Source organism: Phymastichus coffea, unplaced genomic scaffold (genome assembly GCF_024137745.1).
Source record: "Phymastichus coffea isolate CEN01 unplaced genomic scaffold, Cenicafe_Pcof_1.1 PCOF00059, whole genome shotgun sequence".
In the NCBI taxonomy this organism is placed as follows: Eukaryota; Metazoa; Arthropoda; class Insecta; order Hymenoptera; family Eulophidae; genus Phymastichus; species Phymastichus coffea.
The window spans coordinates 624,470-646,281 of NW_026706870.1; the positions used below are offsets into that span (position 1 = coordinate 624,470).

At 42.1% G+C, this 21,812-nt stretch overlaps 1 protein-coding gene across 8 annotated transcripts in view; it reads right to left on the bottom strand.

Moving 5' to 3' along the window:
* Positions 1–498: 498 nt before the first annotated feature.
* Positions 499–21,812, bottom strand: part of LOC131666604 (tropomodulin) — a 37,221-nt gene continuing 15,907 nt past the window's right edge. Inside the window, exons 1-10 of one of the 8 annotated variants that reach the window (XM_058939423.1) lie at positions 21,312–21,555; positions 20,365–20,844; positions 8,394–8,546; positions 8,150–8,317; positions 7,670–7,796; positions 7,366–7,586; positions 6,737–6,891; positions 6,425–6,521; positions 6,200–6,347; positions 4,238–5,438 (exon numbers count right to left, since the gene is read on the bottom strand). In XM_058939423.1, coding sequence (XP_058795406.1) covers positions 5,317–5,438; positions 6,200–6,347; positions 6,425–6,521; positions 6,737–6,891; positions 7,366–7,586; positions 7,670–7,796; positions 8,150–8,317; positions 8,394–8,546; positions 20,365–20,499 — 1,326 coding nt within the window. In that variant the 5' untranslated portion in view covers positions 20,500–20,844; positions 21,312–21,555 and the 3' untranslated portion in view covers positions 4,238–5,316. Of the gene's footprint in view, positions 2,250–4,126; positions 4,207–4,237; positions 5,439–5,461; positions 5,677–6,199; positions 6,348–6,424; positions 6,522–6,736; positions 6,892–7,365; positions 7,587–7,669; positions 7,797–8,149; positions 8,318–8,393; positions 8,547–16,205; positions 16,276–20,364; positions 20,845–21,269; positions 21,556–21,812 lie in introns of those variants that run through there. The other 7 variants (XM_058939424.1, XM_058939422.1, XM_058939425.1 and 4 more) reach the window with 7 other exon arrangements.

Below are 21,812 nucleotides of genomic sequence, written 5' to 3' on the forward strand. Positions count from 1 at the left end.
CTACCAGCGAGCGAGAGGCTCTCGCGTATTAAGTGTTCAAAGCCTCGTTGCTTCCTAGAGTTTATGAATATTGCTTAGCGACGGCTTTTAATTCATATTGTTCTTTATAGCTGTTTCCGTATAGTTCGTTTTGATTTTACTTATTACATAGCGAGAGAATGAAGCTCAATATTATATTTTTATCAATTATTGTACCAGATCATTTTATTCGAAAGATAAATGAGTAATTTAACAAAACTTTCATATTACACACGGTCAAAGGAATAAATTGTAATGAAGCCTATTAAATTACTTGTAATGCATAATACTAAATAAACGTCATCCTCAGTAATGTCGGCGTATATAAATATTAATCGATATTTTACATTTAACTTAATTTAAAATATTTCTTTGTATTTACCATATTCTTACCCTTCAATGGGACTCAAAATTATTTTGAAACGGGATCAGATGTGAGATAGTAGGGCGGCATGACAATAAAATAAGAATTAATTATTTGATTTTTTTCTATATATTTGAGAAACTTTGACGAAATCATACATACAGTGAAGTCTAATAATTTATACAATAGCTTTGGTTAGTCATAATTTTTTTCTTTTCTTTTTTCTGCAAAATTATGAATGAAGTGATGTGCTATTGCTTAGGAGACAAAAGAAGTATTTGTCAGCGTGTGGATAAAAAGAGAAATGAACGACAAATAATCTACGGGACATAGACAACGTATACGTTTATTCTGCGACAAAAGTGTTATAAAATGTTCTCCTCATCATGAAATTATAATAATAATCTTCACGCAATATGTAAAGTAAAGACGTATAGACAATTCTTATTCGCATTGAATAATTATAATTATAATAGTAATAATTATCATACAATTACAATAAAAATAATAACGTAACATATTACAGTACTTCGACTTATATAAAATCAAGAAACGCAAGTTACAAGCATGCACTTATATCCGTAATTAAAATTAATAATCGTATAAGCTAATATTAGTAATGGCGATTGTTTTTTACAATAATTTGATCAACTTTCAACTTTACATTCAGAGCGTCAGCGACTTAACAATTTTTTTTTTCTTGTGCACATGTAGCTTGAGTAGAGTAGCCTGATTAATATTATACGACAATTAATTACTTCCTTTTTTTTTTTAATTTTTCTCATTTCTTCCTTGACGTCGCTACCGAAAGTAAATTCCAAGAAAGAAAAAAAATTAACAGATATGCAAAATGTACAGACATGGAAAAAAAATTGTTTTTGTTTTGCTATTCTTTAAATCGACGAATACATCGCAAGCTCCTTGACGATCGACGATACGCAGACACAACGGGAGAATGCACACAATACACAATTGATAGACACTCAAGGACGGAGCAGTGCTTCCACATTTTTTTTTGACAATACACAAGTTATTGACTAGCTCTCTTTCTCGATGCCATACAGTTCTCTTTATGTTTGTGAATTTCGTTGATTCGAGTCAAAGATGAATCCTATCGACTGTTCGACATTATAATAGTTCATTTATGTGCTTCTTAAAATGTTACCATCTCGTGCTAAATTTAAAATTTCAATCAGAACGTGCAGTTTTTTGAAATCATTGCTTCATTCAAAGAATAAAACGCATTTTAAAATTGCACATCGATGTCATTCGAGTATTCTAAAAAAATCTAACGACGATCAGGTGGATTACATCGCAATCAAGTCTTATTACTGTCGTCGTGTATACGCAAAGAAGGCAGCTTTGACTCTACATATATGTGAGCATAATACATCCTCTCGCAAAATATATACTATAGCGTTCGATCGATGCAAAGCGCGCGCGTAAATTGCCGTATAATCGTTAAATAAGATAAAAGTTAATGATGATCATAGTAGTAGGCTGATACAATCATGTATATATCATTATTTCGTTATTTGTTTTTTTTTAAGTTTTTTTTCTAATTCCTTTTGTTATTTTTTTGTCTTTCCTCTTCTTGTGTGTATGTGTATATATCTATATATACATACATACATATATGTGTATATATATGTATATATATGTTTATGTGTGCCTAAGACTTTGAGTATATACAGCGGTGCATTAGGAGTGTCTAGAGTAATGAAGTTCTTGTTTTTTCTTTATTTTTTATAGGTCGTCTGTTTGTTTTTTTCATCCTCTCCGTACGTTTTACAAATACACCTAGGCGAGGCAGAGACGGGCCACAATTGCAATTAGGATGCTGCCACCCCGAGCCGGGACTGCCGTACTGCAACAGACACCCCAAAACACATGTTAATAATACCACTTAGCATTTCATACGCGCTCTCTGCTGTTAATTGCCACCTGTCATAAAAGCATTTCAGTGATGTTCTTTTTCACCAGAGATTACACCCTGAAATTGCTTTTGACCGATTGCTTCGTCGAATGTCGCGTTTCGACGAAGCAATTATTTTAGCTTCTCGACGTGCTTTGAAATTCATTAATTTTTATGAATTCGTAAATCAAAGAATTAAAAGAAATACCGATTCAACAATTAATAATGAAAAGCAGAAAGGATCCGTCGGCTTGCCCTATACATTTCCATTGACAAGAGTCAAAAGAGAATCGCGGAAGAAGAAGCCGCGTATATAATAAGAGCCGACGGCACGTAAAAAGCAAAAAACACAAAAAAAAGAGTCGAACCGATGTAGGAACAAAGGCAACGGAAGAGCCAAGAGAAAACTCGACTTAATCCGGCTGCCGTGGTATAAAATTGCAAGAGAGAGACCAATGGAAGCTTCTTTTTTTTCCGCTCGCACATACACGTCGAGAGAGCTATGCGCTACGCTGCTGATCACAAAGACACATTAGAAACAAAAGAGGAAGATAGGCACACTCGAGTTGCTGTTAGTCGTCACACTCGCATCAAAGGGATTATTAGTTCGTTTACAGTTCGACGAGTCGACACTTCTTTCTTGTCATACTGTAAAAGAGAAAAATAAGGGAAGCATACGTAGTAATGGATTCATGGATTCGTTATGGGCTTTGTGTGCGTGTGTGTTGTTAGTCGTAGGAGAAATGCATATACATGTCAAGCGCAGGCATCAAAACGTCGTACTGCACACTAAAAAAAATTCAAACACAGGATCCTCTCAGACGATACACTCTCGCATGCGAATATTCATTCCGCTTTTTTTTTTGTTGCCAACTGCTGATTGGTATTTCACTCGTCGATACTCTCACACAAGGAAGCGAAATTAAAATTGCATTGCCGTAGGATTAATCCAGACGAAATAAAACTCCGAATGCGCGTTCTATTCGAGAGAGAAAAAATGAGTTCGCGCATCCCTATTTGGTAAGCAGAAAGCGAAACGTTGGTGACAGTTGAAAAAAAAATATATAGTATACCGAGTCTTCCGTGGCAAAAAAAAGTCAACAACAACGTTCACGTGACGAGTGTGGCTAACAAGAGGCAGAGAGATTGCATTATTTACCTTTGCAACCGTCAAAAGAGCTCGTTAAAAGTTGCAAATTTCATTTCCACGAATTTATTTGCCGGCCATTAGCGAATTTGAAAGTCAACGGCGTTTAAGTCTTGTCACGTTTTTTTTTTCCACGTTTCCTCTTTATTTCCTTCGCTCCCTCGTTCGTTTGATCTTTTAATGGAATCGACAAGTTTCTCTGTCGCGCGCGTCAATAATCCCACAACGAAGACTTTTCGCTGGTCGCCTAATTGCGCATCGGGCGCAAACACGCTGCGCGGAGCAGTGGAAACGCGTGGCGCAGAGCAGGAGGCAAGAAGCTCGCGAGTCCGTTCGAGAAGTAGATTAGAGGCGAGAGTCTCGCCGCGGTGTGCTGATTGTTAGTGGCGGCGGCGGCGGCGGCAGCGGCAGCGCCAAACGTGAAAAGCTCGCGCGCGTAAACAATAAAGACGGCAAATTGAAAGCAGCAGCAAGACTGATTGCGTTCGGCAATAATAAGATCCACGCAAAAGCGAAGAGGAGGTTTTGGCAGAGGGCGAGCCGCTGCTTTGGCGCGCACAGCCAAGCAGACGTAAAAGCCGCTCGCCTCGCCATTCCAGAGGAAAGCATTACTGGCGAGAAAATTTCACTCGGTTATAACGAGATATTCGACGAGGCCTTTATCCTCTTTAGGTATATATACCTTTCACTTAATGAGGGCGGGTTTCCTGTGGTTCATGTTAAAGAATCGGAACTGCAGTCGCAACGTTAGGTCTTTCCGTACTGTTGGGAAAGAATAAAAATACATAGTGTCGTGAGTCTAACCATGTCTATTTTACTAATTTTCCCCCATTGTAGATCTTTCAGTGTATAAGCTATGTCATGCGCGAGACAATCTCAAAACTTTTGCACTTTTTTCCCGTATATCAAGAGGCAAATACAAAGCGACGTATAGTAGCTTTGAGATTCTTTCGCGTTCATAGAAGAGCTGAAATGGAGAAATATATATATATATATTTCACATGTTGTGACAGATACGTGGAATGCTTCTTGTTCTGTTTGTCGTTTATATCATATGAATAGTGTGTTACTGAAGCGAATACACACAGGACAGATATAAAATTATTAGTGTTTATCGTGGAAAGATGACAAGCTGAGACATTTGTGGGGGGACCAGTGGGGCTTAGGAAAGCATCAGTATCTACACGTCTTTTTCGGTAAACGTTACTCCTTCTTTTATTTCTCAAAATTTATTTAAATAATTTTCGGACAAATAATAATAACACTGTTGTACAACAGCGACATTTGACATTCAAACATTCAAAAACGTTCACGGTCTAACATTGAAACTAAACAGTTAAAAACAATAAATTTATACGACAAAATACGTTGCATTGACTTTTGTACATTTGTTAAGCGACCAGGTAAAACATTTATTTAGAAAAGTCTCGAGATATTGTCGGCTAAAATTCTTCGTTAACACTGTTCTCGTTCAGTGTGGGCAAAGAGAGAAAGAAAAACCTTGTTGACGTTTTGTTAACAGATTTGTTAATTTCCTCAGAAAAAATAAACAGCCAACAACGCTGTAGTCAGCACAGATACATGTCGGGCCACAGCATTGACCACAGCATTGTTTGCTGTTTATGTTTTTTGAGGAGATTAAAAAATTTGTTAACGTCAAAAAAGTTTCTTGTTACTTTGCCTACACTGATTTAGAACAACGTCAACGAAGATAAAAAATGTCGGACGAGAACAACATTTGAAAATAATAGGCTATAGTTACACCAAATTCGACGATACTCGAGACATTTCCAATTTTTAAGAAACGAGATACTTATATCGCGGCTACTCACGGAAACATAAGGGAGAAGAGAAAGAAAAAAACTCAAGTTTTTAAGATGCGGCTTGAGCCTTGGGAGTTGGGATCGCGGGCATGTCGACGAAACCACCGGCATTAGCGCTCAGCGTTGTTTGCTGTTCCTCCTGCATCTTTAGGAGGCGCGCCAATCGAATAACTATCGTCAAAAACAAACCAAGTCAGTCTTTTCGTTTTGTGTTGTGTCTATTGTCGAGGATGAATATCATGAACATTTGTAGGGACGAAGCTTGTAAGCGATCAAAGCGTGAAATCTAAAAAAGGGGTTCAATTCAAAAAACTCGCGATCAAGGGGAATATAATTCCTCCTTGACACAAAGTTAAATTCAAATTACCGGTATAATTAACGCTAACGTCTCGGTTTTTCTTTCGCTTTACTGAAAAAGATAACAACATCAGTTGAATATTTGTAACTTTAGTAATTGATACAAGGATAATTTGGAACACTCCAATTCAGCTGTTAAAAACTCGGTTGCGAGGACCTTGAAAAAGAGGGATCGCGAAACACTCGAGTATTTGAGGTTCGGGGATCATGTCATAGTTACCTATAGATCGTCAATAAATGGATTTTTTTGGTTTGGCAAGATGATAAAGCGCTAAAGTGAGACTATATCGAAGCGATTAATAAGAGTTTGAGTGAACTTTGAAGCATTTCGTTGCGTAATCCTCGTGTTCGGCCATGCAGTTGCTCCCATCTATAAAGGGAGATGAGAAAAAAATGAATTTTTAAAATTGCTTAACTAATAATAAAAATAAAGAATTCGGATCGATCGTCTGGAATCATGGATGAACGGCAGTTAAGAGGCTGAAAATAAAGATCAGCGGCAGATTTACCAGCTTGGCCTCTATGTGAAATAATTTTATATTCTGAGATTAAAAGAAAAAAATTGAACTACTCACTCCTATCGATATTTCGCTGAAGATGCGCTGCCACTCGATGTCTTGCATCATTGAATTCCAAGTGTAAACCAAGTCGCAGCAACGAGGGATTCTGCTCCACTAATTGCGTTATTTCCATTTCGATTTTGTTTCCCAATACTTGAGACCTCTGCAATAAATAGAAATATATTAGCCACTTATCCTCAATTAAACGAGAGTATAATTGCGATAAATTCAATAGCAAACCTGGTTCGAACATCTAAACTCTTCAATGGATTTTGTGTTGAGAAGGGCTCGGACGAGCTTCACTATCACAGGCGGGCTTATAAAATTTGTTTCGACACTGAAATCATTTATTGCGTTAAATATTTCATAAGAATTTTATGGTGATATTAAAAGATACATAAAGAATTTCATTTTTAAATTTCAATAAAACATTAGAACATATAAATTTCATAAAACAATTTTTTTAGAAGTTTATACAATCGTTTTCTAATTTACGAAAATAATGACCATTCACAGATGCGTTTACTGAAAAATTAATATGTAGCTTATTACTTAAGAACTCGTAGAGTAGAATTCTTTTCTATGGCTTCTGCCAATCTCTGCGCAGTCTTGTCTGTGAGCCCCGTGTTCGTTAAGCTCAGGGTCTCGAGGTGTGTATTGTTTTCCAAGGCTTCGAATAGTTGGAAGAACTTTTCGTCGGAAATACTCTGTAAATTTTATGACAAATTAATTTTCATGTGTAAGATCATTTTGTCTTTAAGCAATTAAAAGTGAAAGCAAATTTTACGCGGTTGTACATATATTTCTGTTAAAAAATTTTCTGCATGTGATTGAAATTGAAAATAGATAACTAATTGAATTTTATCAAGTATTTATATAAAATGTTACCATTTGAGTTAAGAAAAAAATGACCGGTTATTTTTAAATTAGTTTCACGGTACATTTTTTAAAATTAAACTATTATATAAAAAATATATTCAAATGATCTGATAATAAAATGTCTAACAGTGACATTTGTTTCAATCACTTCGTATATTGGAAACATTTAGCGTGTAACGTAATATAGATATTTTTCAATTTCAAATTTACTCCACAAACATAAAAGTATTTACAAATGAAATTATTACTGTAAAGCAATATGGATAATATTCGAAAAGTTAAATTCATTATTCTTGCTTTACCTTAATATTATTCCAATTAAGATCAACCAGATTGGAATCATCTTCCCGAGCTCGTCGAATGGTATCGTCAACATCCGTGTCATTAGGTGGATCAATAGGGAAAGCTTTTGGCTGACTAGCTTTTGTAATGCCATCCCATCCCAATCCAAGAGGTTGTCCAGAGTTTAGCAGAGATGCATGATATTGATCTTGATTCATCATTGAATGGAAGCCAAGGATAGCTAATATAAGAGATATTGTTATTGAAACTTGAAATTGATGACTAATGATGATAGCAAACATTTAAAAACTTATAAATTCTTACCTGCTAAATCAATAATTTCATCTTCAGATGCATTTGTTAAAGCTTGTTCATATTCATCACCAAGATCAATAGCAATTTGTTCGTCTGCTTCTTTTTCTTTCAAATTTTCTCTTACTGGAGGCACCCACTAGAAGTGAAAGTACTTATTAACTTATCTGCATTCAAATTAGATATTAAACTTTTACAAAAATTTTATCATATCGGCTGTATATGTCAATGGTAAAATATTTTTTGTTGCTTGAGGAAAATAGCTTCAAAAGACGTTTCATTACTTTTGAGCCTAAGATAGGTCTCTAAGATATTAAAACTATCTAGTCAAACTTAAATATACCAAGAACATGCATACTAGATATTACTAGTTTGTATAAAGTCATTATATGCCAGTTAAATTAATATTAAGTTTATTAATATTTTAAAAATAAATCCTCAATGCTGATTAAAAAAAAAATTAGTAAGAATAATATTACATAATGTACCAACCTTTTTCCCTCGAACTGTACCAGGCACATAAGGTTTCAATTCAGGGATATCAGGTGTTTCTAATGCTTGTTTGTTAATGTGCTCAATCAACTTTTTGCGATTGAGTGGTCCCGTTGGACTCTTCGTACATTCGTAACTACAGCGCTGAGATGGAGGCATAAAGCTGTCCTATAAAATCAATAAACTTGGATAAATTCTGCTCTGCACTTTCTCATTTCACTTATCTGTACACTTCAACACTCACATCTGGATCAACTTCTTTTGCAAGAATGTTGATTTCCTCTGGAGTAAGTTGTGCTAGGAGTTCGTCAACATCCACATCATCATACTCACTGAGGTCCTTACCATAAAGCTTGGCTGCCGTTGTCATGGTGGATTTTTTAGTGGAGGCAGAAGTCTGAAACAATTTGATAGCGTAATCAATGCTAACACTCTATTGAAAACTTATTTAATGAGACAGAGATAATTTAACATTTGGTCCATCACACTAAGTTTGATATTTTATTTTTATGTGTAAAATAAATAATTAAATAAATAAATAATTAATAGCACAAAAATCATAAGTTACTGGACAAAACGAGTGCATATAAACAAAACTCCTGTCAACAAAACCTTACTAAGAGAGCAGGATTTGATGACTCACACAGAAAAGTAGTCACCAAGCAGAGAAAGAGAGAGAGGAGAGAGAGAAAGAGAGAAAGAGAGAGACAGAGAGAAAGATAGTGCTCTGGACGAAGAAGACACACAGGTAAGAAGGTGTTGGCCACAGAACACCAACTGATATCAACGAGAAATTTCGTGTGTATTACAGCGGCCCACCGGGCAGCAATCCAAATCGGCTGATGCCCTTTAGCTAAGATATCGATTTTCATTGACAACTCGCCACTTGGCATCAACTCACCCCTCTCGCACGCAAGCACCGCTTATTTTTTTCTTTTTCTTTCTTTGAATCCTTTTTTGTTCTTTTTATGCTTGATTGTATTCTTTCCACGCGGCGGCAGCGCCCTTCTTGATAAAAGTTGCCGACGACTCCGTGTCTGTCGTCCACACGCGTGTATTGATTGAATATGCGAGAGTGTGTGCGTCTTCGGCGACTTTTGTGTTGGAGAAGAAAGAGAAGGTTATATATATATATATATATATATATATATATATATATATATAATGACCGTCAATTACAATGCAATGCAGTTTCTACGATTGCGTTTATTATGAAAAATGTGTGAAAAATAATTCTTTGATAAGGATCAGTTTTGTTAATTTATTGTAGATAATATGCTACATTAAACCTTGATAAAAAACAATGAGGAAATATAAAGTGAGTGACTCTGTCATAACCTATATGCAGTGAGATTGTAACTGTGATTATTTAACGCATCCGCATTATTTCTCACGCAGATGCCACATGAAAATAACGTTCAATCAACAAGTGTGAACTTGTAAATTCCTCACAACAGACTAATAGATATAAAGAACGAAAACTATCAAACAAAGAAAAAATAATGTACTTTCATAAAGGGCGCGAAATTTAAACTGTACAGTGCAAGCAACGCTTGAATTGCATTCGTGCTAATGTCTGTTTCTTCGATTTTTATAATGTGGAAAAGGTGCTCTACGTGACTTTTTGCATGGAATAAAGTTTTCAAGAGGTGCACTGACATTCGTTGTGGGTGTGGCCGCAACACTAATATATGTAACTAACGTTGTCAATGTCACGTTATGAATGAAGAGTATATCGATCTGTGTATAATAAGTTAAGCGGTGGCAACGACCTTCGGGCTTACTCATTATTTGTGACTGTCAAGTTGTAAATATATCTACGTGATTCTCGATCTACGATGCTATTGGCTAACCGTAAATGCCGACGATGCTCCAGCTGGATAGTAACGGCAAGTTTATTTTTTCATATGCACATACTTTTAAGTTTTAACAACGGATTTTTTAATTATAATAAATCTTATTTTATGCTCAAATATATACACACTTTACACACGCGCACACACTTACACACACATACATAGATATATACATACTAGTGAGATTGAAATTGAGTTATATAATTTTCCATTTATGAATCAAACCGTTCGAGTGGATTTTTGCTTTCGACCGCGGTAAGAAAAAAAGCGTAACCAAATATACGTTCAAAGATAACATTTTCCGACTGTTGCCAAGTCACAAATACCGTGAAACTTGGTTGACATTTATTTGGTATTTGAATCAAGATTGCACCAGGAAATATCACTTCAGCATTCTTTCGCTCGCATGAAAATTCGCATAAATAATGTAAGAGCGAGAGCATCCATTTAATTTCAAAACACTGTTTTTAAGCATTATACGGCGACAGCGATGGGTCAGCAGATGCGGTGCGTCACAGAGAGAGCGTCATATATAATTGTTTTGTAAGGGAAATGACTTGGCGTGCGATTTTCCATTCATCTTGTACGCGCTGCAAACATACACACAAGGAATGTTGTATCACGAGATGAGTATATACGAAGGTCGCGCGTGCAACTAAAAATAAAGAGACGGACGCACACGTGCACACGCGCGTTATTATCACACCGATAGCGCGTCTTTTATTTATTGAACGATAAGAAAAAGAGAGCTTTTCCGAACTCGATTGGCCGGTATTATGAAAGTGGCGCGTACTCTTCCGTGCGATAATATTCTTCGTTTGACGATTACGATAACATATTCGACGGATTCGCCACGACAACGAATCAACGGCTTTTCTCAATTCCAGTGTGAAAAATTGTAGCGTTAAACGCTGGCTTGCTACGTATACCGTGTGGCGCATAACGCGCATATTTTTCGATAAAGAAAATAGAAATGCATCGATGGTGTATATACGATAGATTATAATTTCTCGTCCAACCTGTAAAACGGGATTCTCCTCTACGCGCGTCGAAGCGACCACAAGCATGAAAAATCGCTAAGCTAGAATGCGTGGATAAGCACGATTCGCCGGTTCGCCAGGTGCGAGGAGCACTCCTCGGAAGTTTTTTTCGCGCGTCGCAGCGTGAGATCGCCAAACTCATCGAGCGGCGTGCCTTGCATCCGATAGACAACGCGCGTCGTGCACTCGGCAATTTGTCGAGAAAGAAAGCACCGTGGAGGGGATTCCCCGAAAGTTCTCCCGCAAGAATATAGCCTGCAACCCTTGCCTTAGCGGCCAAGCCGAAATAGCAACTTACGGTCTGGCGGCGTCCCAACGGTCTATACTTGGCCATCGCCGCGCCGCGAATATTTATAGCGCTTCACGCGCGCGCGCGCGCGCGCGAGAAAGACCGGCCGCTCGGAAAGAAGAGGAAAGGAGCGAGAAAGAACGAGCGACTGGCCCGGTGCACTGGCCTTCCTCTTTGCACGTTGTCGCGCGGCGCGTATCGTTCCTCGGGATCCGTCGCCCCTGACCTAGACGCTCTTATTCCAGCGACCGGCGCTCTCGCTCGCTCGCACGCCTGCGCGCGTATCGCGAGCTGCTGGATACCGGATTTGCACTTCTGCTTCGTGGCGCGTCGGTGCGGCTTTGGAAACGTGCCTGGACGGATTTTTCTAAACGCGGGTAGATAGGCGCGGGACACGTTCCAAATCGTGCGTTGCAAAGAAAATCCGCACTTTATTTGCGCTGCTTCGAATCTACGCGCGCGAAGGTTGATTATTTTGACGAGCGAAACGAAGCTTCTATGCAGATCTTACAAATATTTTTAAAGGCTTTTATTCGGGTTCAAGATTTCCAAGCTTCGATATTTTTAATTTATAAGGATGAGAGTCCTCGCAAACATTTCGAACGCTGGCAAGATTTTATCATTAACTTACGTGAATCACTCGTATGTACATAAATTATCTTCGGTACTTGGAATAATTTATGAATAGACGAGAACAGTAAATCACGAATATTTTATTGGACCGATAAAACTTTAATAACATTGGGATTTCAGAAACTTAATCCTACCGAGATATTTTCTGTAATCGACATTCAATAAGAGGATCGATTCGATTAATTTAGGCGAAAAGCTTTGAACTCAAAATGACATTCTCATTATAGCGAACGTCAAATCAGCGCTAATTTACATCCGCGTTTTATAAACTCGATCAACGGCTACGTATGTGACTGAGTAATTAACGACATGTATAAGATCATCCAACGATGCACATATATCGTTCGCGCAAATAATACATGACATTGCTTTCAAGAAGAAAAGAAGGCGGATGCGTTGAATCTCGTCCAACGAGGAAGTTTACAGAATGATGCTGTCGATATCTCGAACTTCATACATACACGCATCTCTTGCTCGATCTCGCGAGAGAGTTCGTTGACACCGTATATATGATGGTGGAGAGACGCTTGTATGTAATAAAAGCTAAATGTGTTGCAGCAGCAGCGCCTATGCTCGACACTTAAGTGACAGTCGAAAAGGGCGACGACCTCGAGTCGCGTTCCCCTTCCTTTTTTTACTTCTTTGGGTAATCTCGTTTGTGACCTTGACTTTCGATCGATCGCGTGACCAGGGGGACGTTTTGCTTTTTTTTTGTTTTCACTTTCGTAACGAGTGATCATAGAAGTTCCAGGGACCGAATAATCAGAATAAATTCGTGGCATTGTATGCGCTCACTTTGCACGGTAGAACAAGTGTGCGATTAAGATTTCGATTTCCGTTGGGCGTGATTTCTTTCGGTGATTATGCGGATACACTGACACGCCTTGTTTGGGACAAAAGAGAGATTGTACATGAAGTTCTTATGAAGATTTTTACTCGCTGCCCATAGCCTTATTACGCGTGTAATGCACGCACGAAGAATTGTAAAAAAAAAAAAAACGCCTCCCTTCGAGAAAGTTTGATCGAATTTTCGTAATGCGCGTGCGCTTGGGATTTTTTGATTTTATCTTTCTGCAATACATCAGAAAGCTTAAAATACTTCGGTTCGTCGGGTGGAATCGTTGTGGTACCCTTTTTTCGATGTTAAAAAGTTAAATTTATAAAAACAAAACTCAACGAGAAACCGCGCAAACGTAATTTACCATGGTTCGCTAAAATTAAATAAAAGGCGAAGAACGATAATGTTAATCTGATTGAAAATTCGAAATTTGTCGATCAGAATATATCGGAAACCACATTTCGTCCGATATTTTGACCCTGGCGCAGCTTTCGAAACTGTAGCCCTGCGCAAACTCATATCATGCAAAGCTGTCACATATAACAGAAATTTGTGTCAACTCATTTTAATACACTGGATTCCAATCATCGCTACATATTTTTTGTTTCGATTGAGAAATAACAATCGCGTTTCGTTTTTATCAATATCAGCGTTGCAGTGAGCAAGAAAAGGGGTATCGTAACAGTGTGCAGTGTTGGGCTGCACTGACTTTAGGGTGAAAAAGTTTCGTGAATGGACAAAATCGACAAATGAGGAGCGGGCGCTACATGAAATTTTACTTTTCCCACGGGACTGATCGTGTCGTTTGATAGTAGTCGTGAATGTCTTGCGGAGAATTTTTTTCATTGGTCCGAAAATAAAGTCGAAATTATCGAAATCATCTTGTGATTGCTCTACAATTTGGTCGGCATGCGTAATTGCGAAACAGCAATAACGTTCGGGAGAAACCTCATTTATTATTACTTGTTCTTTTAATAATCCAGGTCGTCGTCCGAATTTCTCTGTGATTGAAAAACGTATTAGCAGTCAATTCGGAATTAACATTCCGCATTTCACAGCGAACTCGCCGTAGCACGCGAAGCCAATCGACGACCGCGGATGCGATAAGACGCCCGAGGAAGCGAGCAGGTGTACAATTATCTCGCAGTCCACGCCGGGACAGGAAAAGGGCCGCGCTTCGTTGTGTCGCGCCGAGATACAGCCGATAGCGAAACATTCTGTTCCTCGTACGCGGCAGTGTATGTTTCTGTGTGTTCATTGGAAGAGGACGGTCAACGCGGAAGCGTCGCAGCTTACGTTTCGTCTGTGTCATCCGTGAGGAGTACATATTCCGACGACGCGCAGTGAATCGCCCGAGAAAGTTGCGAAGAAGATCGCCGTGTGAGCGTCAAGGCGTCAGCTACAAACTCTGAACAATGCCAAGTTTCTAATTGGGAATTGAAGGCGTTCACCACAGGTTGCAGCCGTACGCGCTGTGCGCATATATAGGCAAGACACGGGAATGGATTCCCCTAACCCACATCGTCGTATGCGAGTGCGTTCGCACGCGCTTATAACGGCATAATATACTGCAATTGCGCGATGTGTCTGTACGTATATAGACAACATTTGAGAAGAAAGTGGCACGAGCTTTATTAGAGAAAACCATTTATAATACACAATATGATTGAGAGACTTTCCATCGTTCAGCAGCAACGAGACAAAAAATAAAAAGACCAAGCGATCTACTTTCCATTCGTAAAAAATAAAGGAAAACTTCGCTCGTAGCGTTAGGCTGTTTTCTTTTTTCGCGCTGCCGGCAAACGAGGTGCGCACGATTGGCTTGTCGAAAACGTTACGTTGCCGGAAGACCGAATACTCGAGATGTATGGACGCGCAGGAAACACGGCTGGTGAATTCAATGGGATCGCCCGTTACACGTACATCTGATGCGAATTTCCGAGGGGGCAATTCGGCACGTACGGTTGCGCGCTTGTGTACCAATCGCTGCACAATTGCGCTCGGCGTCTTCGCTGCTCCGCGTTAGCCAGTTTTGTATATTACGTAATCGCGCTAAACGTCGCGCTGCTATTCGCTTTCAATAAGGCCGTCGCAGTCGACGATAATTACCGTACGGAGCGACTTGCGTTACAGTGCCGTTTGAATTCAGCCAGTTGAAAGTTGACTGCTGTTTCGTCGTAGCGTCGCCTCGCGACTGCCATTGACGCGCGACCAATCGATGAGCGCCAATTGCAATACGATAACGATCGCTCCAAGCTCGATGTTGCAAATCAATTGACGCGAAGGTCGAATTACGTGGAAGGCGCGGATCGCAAACGAAAAAGGGGACGCGAAGCGTGTCCGTAGTTAAACAGTCGGCCGTAACGGTGCTTTTACACCGAGGGGAACTGGATCGTGGGATAAGTAGCTGCGGCATTGTTCCTTTGTCTCGCCACAGCGGGTCGACGGATTATCGCGGTACACCGGGCATTCGAAAAGAAAGCAAATGTATGCTTGCTATGAATTGGCGATATTCCGCGGGCAGCGCGACAGTCGAGGATACTCTCTGTGTTTCTTTATTTTTTTTTTTCAGAATGCACGATCGATTGCGCGATGTACGATGTGGAAGGTAACCCGTGTAAATCGTAGGAAAAAACTAGCCGATCGATCGACTGCACTTGACTTTACTGATAACATCGGCAACTCTTTACTATTATCGTGTGCGTCTTCGTATTGAAAGAAAATAAGTACGACGAATCATCGAGAATTAGACTCGAATTCCCACTGTCGAAGGTAACGCTACGTGCGTGCAACGCGAAAGGAAGCATATAATATGAGCATTGCACTTCCGACGCGCGTGCGCTTGCATAATCTGCCGCGGTCGCGTGCCGATGGTCGACGACCCGCGACGCGGCGGCTAACTGCAACGACGCACGCCGGGAAGCCCGTAATCGACTCGTTGCCCACCAATAATTAACTCGCAGCTCGGCGGCGAAAGATCGCGCGGCAAGGCTCGCGGGCTCGACAAAGAAAAGCGGCGAAGACCGTCGAACGCTGGAAAAGCGGGAAAACGGAAAACAGAAATCAAGCGTCGTTTGCGTAACCGCGGCGATGGCTTGCGATCTCGAAACAATCGGTATCTAACTGCCGCTGATTTCTGTTTGCCCGGATGGCGATTGCAAGATATCTCATCGAAATTTCGACAAGCGGCACGCGATAACTCGGATGTCTCCTAGCGATCGTCGTGCAAGCGGAATTGCGTACGATGACATTCGGTTTTCAACGCGTTCACTTTCTCACACTATTACAGAAACGATATTTGAGCATTGGCATCTTTGGCGAACTTCGAGAGCACTTTACCGCTCGATAGTGAACGTTCCGCAAGCCAGAGTAGACAAAAAAAAAACATCAAGACACTCACGTGATCGGCCTAGCAATCGTGATAAAAATCGCCCGACAAGACTTCTTTCCCTAGATGGTATAAAAGTTTTTGTCTGCGACTGCTCGCAACGAGCAGCGGCGATCGACTGCCGACGCGACTGCCTCCCGCTGTAGCACGCTCTCGCGTATACGTACACAGCGTCGATGCGGTCAGGCTGTACTTTCACTCGATCGCAAGTCGAAAGTGTTGCGGCGCCCGCCGTCGTCGCCGCCGCCGCCGCCGCCGCCGCCGCCGCCGCCGCCGCCTCGCAAGTGGAACGAACCATCGCAAGTGAGATAGGCGCCGTTCTGTTTGATTGCACGCTGTTGTCAGAAATCGAGGGTTAGACTTTGCGCTCGCAGACGAAGCACGTCGCGATGAAAGCAAGTGGAATTTTTCGCGATTCTACGTGTTTTCTTTCGATTGATCGCCATACCACTATACAAACAATTGGAAATAAAATTCAATTTCATACCTGCCGGAGAGACGAAAGCCACGCTCTTAGTCGTATCAGATAACTTTCTAGATCATTAGAGTGCACTGGTTTCGACGCGGATCAAGTATAGACAGCGTATCTTCAACGTGAAGCCAGACCAAAAATTTTCCAGTCGACGACGAAAATAAAAGAAGAAACGTGAAAAGCCTCAAATATATTAACCATAAGCGGTAAAAGAGCCAAACACCTCATCGAAGCGAGCGGCGTTCACTGGAGCGCTTAAAAGGCATCGAAACGAGCGCAAAGAGAGAAAACAAGAGTATACTTAGCGAGAGCGACAATTAGAGGCTGCGCGCGAACATAAAAGAGAGCTGTTTTAAACTGGCCGTAATGACAACGGCCTTCGGTCATCATGGGCGGCGTGGAGCGGTTACGTCATTTTTTTTTTTTTTTCAATCCTCGCGTACACGTCAACAACGCGCGCGCACTGCTCTGCGAGTTCACGCCGCGTCTGCTACCAAAGTGATTGGGTTTGATTTTGAATCTTGGCTTCGCTTCGTTCGGTGATTAAAACACAGAAAGACATAGGAGTGAAAAAAAATTCCGCTATTCTTCGCCGAGCAATCGCAGTTAACGACGAGACAGCGCGCGAAGCGACGGGCCCTCGCGCACGCAAAATGCAGGCTTCGCAGAGCGATGCGCAAACTCGTCCGCGATCTCTGCCGGAGACCCAGATTCGCTCGGCGCGCGCGCGAGCACGATTAGATTTCGCGAAGGCCGTTGAATCAGACCGTCGTGCGCCGCGCGATCGGCACCACAGAGGCGCGGTTTTGAGCAATGCGCGATTGTTGACTGTTTTCTCTCTCTTCAGCGCGCGCCTCTCGATTTCTATTCGAGCGATCCGTGGGTTTTCATGCCGTTGCGGCATATAATGAAGAGAGCGTTAGAGTGCGACGAGCGACGAGTTTTTCTTACGCAAACGCGATCAGCTGGTTTTTAAAAGAAGTGCGAAAATGACAGATTCTTTTTTGCGACAGGCACGAAAGTGCGTGATAGCTCTTTCTGCAGTCGGGAAATGTCAGCGGTTTTTCGTGCAAGTCCGACAACCAAGTCGACTGTTAAAATGATCTTTGACATGTGCTGAAACTTGAATAAAAATTTCTCTTTGCTGGCGGACGTTGGGTTTCGAGTCTCAAAGCATCCAACATTGTCTTTTTATTAGCGGATCGCCACGGACTTTCCCATCTCGAAACGCTTTTGAATATAAATGCGGTGCATGCATATAGAATGCAATGTCACCAACCCTGTATACGCCAGTATGACTCACGAGTTCGCTTCAATCTTATCGCGTATCCGACGCACTAATGTTTTATTATATTTCATTGTTCACACGAGTTTTCAGTCGTTTATTTAGGATAAGATGATTTGTCGGAGCAATGTTTTTTTGTAGAAGTGTACAACTTTCGCGACGAGAGTGCAAGTCAATAAAAATGTAATGGCCCATTATAAAGCTACAATTAACCGTCGAATCGGAAGGTGGCAAAAGAACTGAAGCCGCAAAAACCACATCCGCCGAGGAAAGACCTGCGCGCACGATAATAAAGCGAAAGTGTCGTTCCCACGCGAGTCGCGTGATGCTCTCCGAAAGCAAGTCTCGAATGCAAAGCAGGTGGGAAAAGAGCTCGAGCCAAGGCTGAGATTCAGATTTTTCGAAAAATACGATGGCCAATCGATGAAAATAGCCGTGGCGACTCCTGCGCCGTGGGCGACAGGTGGGATAGGTGTGTACGCGCCGTCGGCGCCTTCGGTGCGGGTGACGCTCGAACTCGACTGGACTCCGAATGGAAGAAAACGACGGACGAGGGTAGCGTCAATCGATAACGGCGCTCGAGCGTCGAGAAAGAAAACGAAACGACGAACAACGAAAGTGCTCGTCAGTTCGGCGAAAGCCCCTGTTTGTTAGTCCGTAATTAGCGAACAAATAAATTCTGAATCGGCAAGCGATAAAATACGAATCGACGCTTATTTGCAAAACAAATGTCGAGTAAATTACTCATCAGGCCACGAGCACCGCGGCTAAAATAAATCCTACGCTTGTCTCATAAATAAACGACAAAATATTCGCGAATTCTATATTCGATTCTTGCCACGAGCTCGGATATGCAAAGCGGACTGTATTAAACTGTTTTCCATCTGGGCAATTGAAAGCGTGCGCCACGAGAGTGGATTTCCATGTTAACTCAAGGCAGTCTGAATTACGCTAATTGACACGGGCACGCGTCAGCGACGCTCTCGGTCAGCTTTTCAATCTCTCGCGCCGGACGAAGGAAAACTCAACGATTCGGGAGAAATGCACCCTTCGGCGATCGCGAGGCGATCGTGAAAATAAAACTCGCGCCCGAGGGAAGACGAGAAACGCATATCGGCTTCTTCGACTTTCGATCGATTTTACTCAAAAGGTTCGGATCGGCTCTATTAATAACCGCAGACATGGGTAAACAAACACTGGCATGAGCTATTTATAAATTCGCTGCTATTGCATACGCACACACACGCAAACAAACAACTTCTACGCGACCTTAACCATAACCGTAAAGTAGATCTCGTTATGTGAAAAAGTCCAACGTTTTCGTCACATAGTGGAGAGAGATATTAACCAGCTTGACCACGGCGGCGATGGTCAATGATAGAATTTGTGCAATTGAATCAATCAAACCTTCACTATACAGACGTCTCGACTGGCCAGTTGAGGATTTTCATGGTTATACGTTATTTTGCACGGAAAATACGTCCATTTTTTTGTTTGCCTAAGCGTATGGGAATTTGAAATTTTCGCGTTTCACTGCGATAGTAATTAGCTTGCAAAGCCTATTTTATGCTGGGATTTATATTTTTTTACCGTAAAAATAAATAAAAAAGAAACGTTTGTCTCGCATTTGTCTTAGGATTGTCAATGCCTCGTTCCTTCCCTTCAACTCTACCCAAAACTACGTCAGTGGTCGCAAGATGAGCGAAAAAAAAAAAATAAATAAATAAAATCTACAAACGATCTACCGAAAAGAAAAGGAAAAAAAAAAAACACTCGAGAATAATTCGGTGGTCGAACAGGTGACGCGCGCGACAGATCGAGGAGGAGCGCGCACGCGCCAGAACAATTATTCGACGCACAGAGCAATCGCGAGGCGTCGCCCCGATCGCTTTCATCCCCCCGCGGTGCGCATGTTTATTTTCGAGCGGCCGCGGCTCACGCGCCAGGGTACGTGATTTATCGCGCGGCGCATCATTCTTTCGGGACGACGCGCCGCCGACGCTTTCCCTTCCGTCGCTCCGTTCCAGCCCCCGGCATTTCAGGCTAATTGGGCTCTTGCTTTTGCGCGCCTCTTACGCGTCGAGCTGGGTGACTCGAGGGTGACGCTCTTATCGCTATCGCAATGCACCCGCGAGGTGTGCCACGTGATTTTTTTTTTTCGGATTGAATCGCGATGGATGGATTTCCCCCATTGTTCTCGAAACGACCGATGGGCAAAGTTGAGAGAGAGTAGCTCCCTCGAGCGTTTGACGAAGCCAGGTAAGTGCGCGCGAGCCTCGTCGAGAACGGCACAAATTGATTATCCATTTCGAAAGGTGTTGCGCCGGTGCGAAGAGAATCCGCGTCTGCCTAAGCTCGGGTTTCATCGGCCAGCCCGCACCAACCAAATATAAATGCACGCAGTCGTAGTTTACCTCGTCGTTGTTGTCGCCGTCGTCGTCGTAGATTTGCCGTCGGGTCTTGGTCGACGTCGTCTTCCTCGTGGTTTTCCGCGAGATTATGGCGTCGTGCGGCGAGTCCCAATCTTGAAACACCTCGGTCGTCGCCATTTTTCTGATTTTTCTTTGGTTACCCTTATCCGCGCTCTCGTTACAATCGCTGCTGTTCTCGCGTCGCTTCTCGTCAGCTATGCACTGCTAGCAAGTGGGAATTATCCGTTGGCCAGCTCGTCGTCAGCGTCCATTTTTGAAAATCCGTATACGTCGGACGACGCTGCCGCTCTCGAAATATTCCGTTCGAAGCGTACACCGCGCCGATGACCTTTTTCTTCCTCCTTTATTATTCCTCTTCGAAACGTTCCAATTTTCGGCTCCTCGCACGTGACTGTTGTCAGTGGTATTTTTTGCCGATAGGGAAATCGCCCGGCATGAATAAAATTGCGATTATGCAATTCGCTACGGGAAACAACGAAAGGGTCGATGAGTACAAAGGGAAAGGTCGAGCGCGCCCGCGAGAATTGTCGTTTGCGATGCGATTCGAAAAAAGAAAGACGGGAGTGAAGCGCACGGCTATTCTACGTCCAACTTGTACACTTGTTTTCTAGCGCGAAAATATTTCTTGCGTCAGAGAACTTTGTAGAATCTTGATGAAATGCATATATAATGCCGGGCATAAGATATTTTTAAAGTTCGAATATTTTCAATGTTTTGCAATTAGATCTAAAAAAAGGCCCCGACGGGTGATTTGCGTGGCTAACGATTATTCACATTCGGACCTACGATCGAAAAATTATCACGAGAAAGAGAGAGATGCAAGTATTTTGGGAAAGGCGGTGATCGCATCGCAAACGTCATTCATGCTTAGGTAAACGACAACCAACAAGAATAACGCGGTCGTTCACAGCGATAAGAAGGGAACACACCATCGATGCACACTCGCGCACTGCGCGATCACACCGTCGTCTTGGGCGGGCAATCGATTAATTCGCCTCGCACCAAGTGTACACGCGGTGGCGTTGCATCGTCCCGGCCGACGGTTGCGTGGGTGAGCGCGCGGTCCGCGAGCGACTGAGAGTCGCGCGCGCGCGATGCGCCCGAGAGTGCGCCCGGTCCAATTTCCAGAAATACGGCGTAATACTAGGACGACGACGTGGCGGCGAGCGCGCGCGCGCGCGGCTATGACAAAATTCTAAGCCGCGTCGTTGATCGCAGGCCGTTGACGCTTCCGCGCGGCCGATCGGGCTTCGTTTGGATTCGACGGGGAGGCTGCTCTCTCGCTGAAGGACAGCCTTGCCCTGGCAGAGGGACGCGATGCCGCGAGCGAGGGAATTGTCGGAAAAGCTCCGGGAGACGTTGAAAAATCATTGGAAGGCTACGGAAATGAGGAATTACAAATTTTTAATTTATTTGCCGTGTCGTTCGCA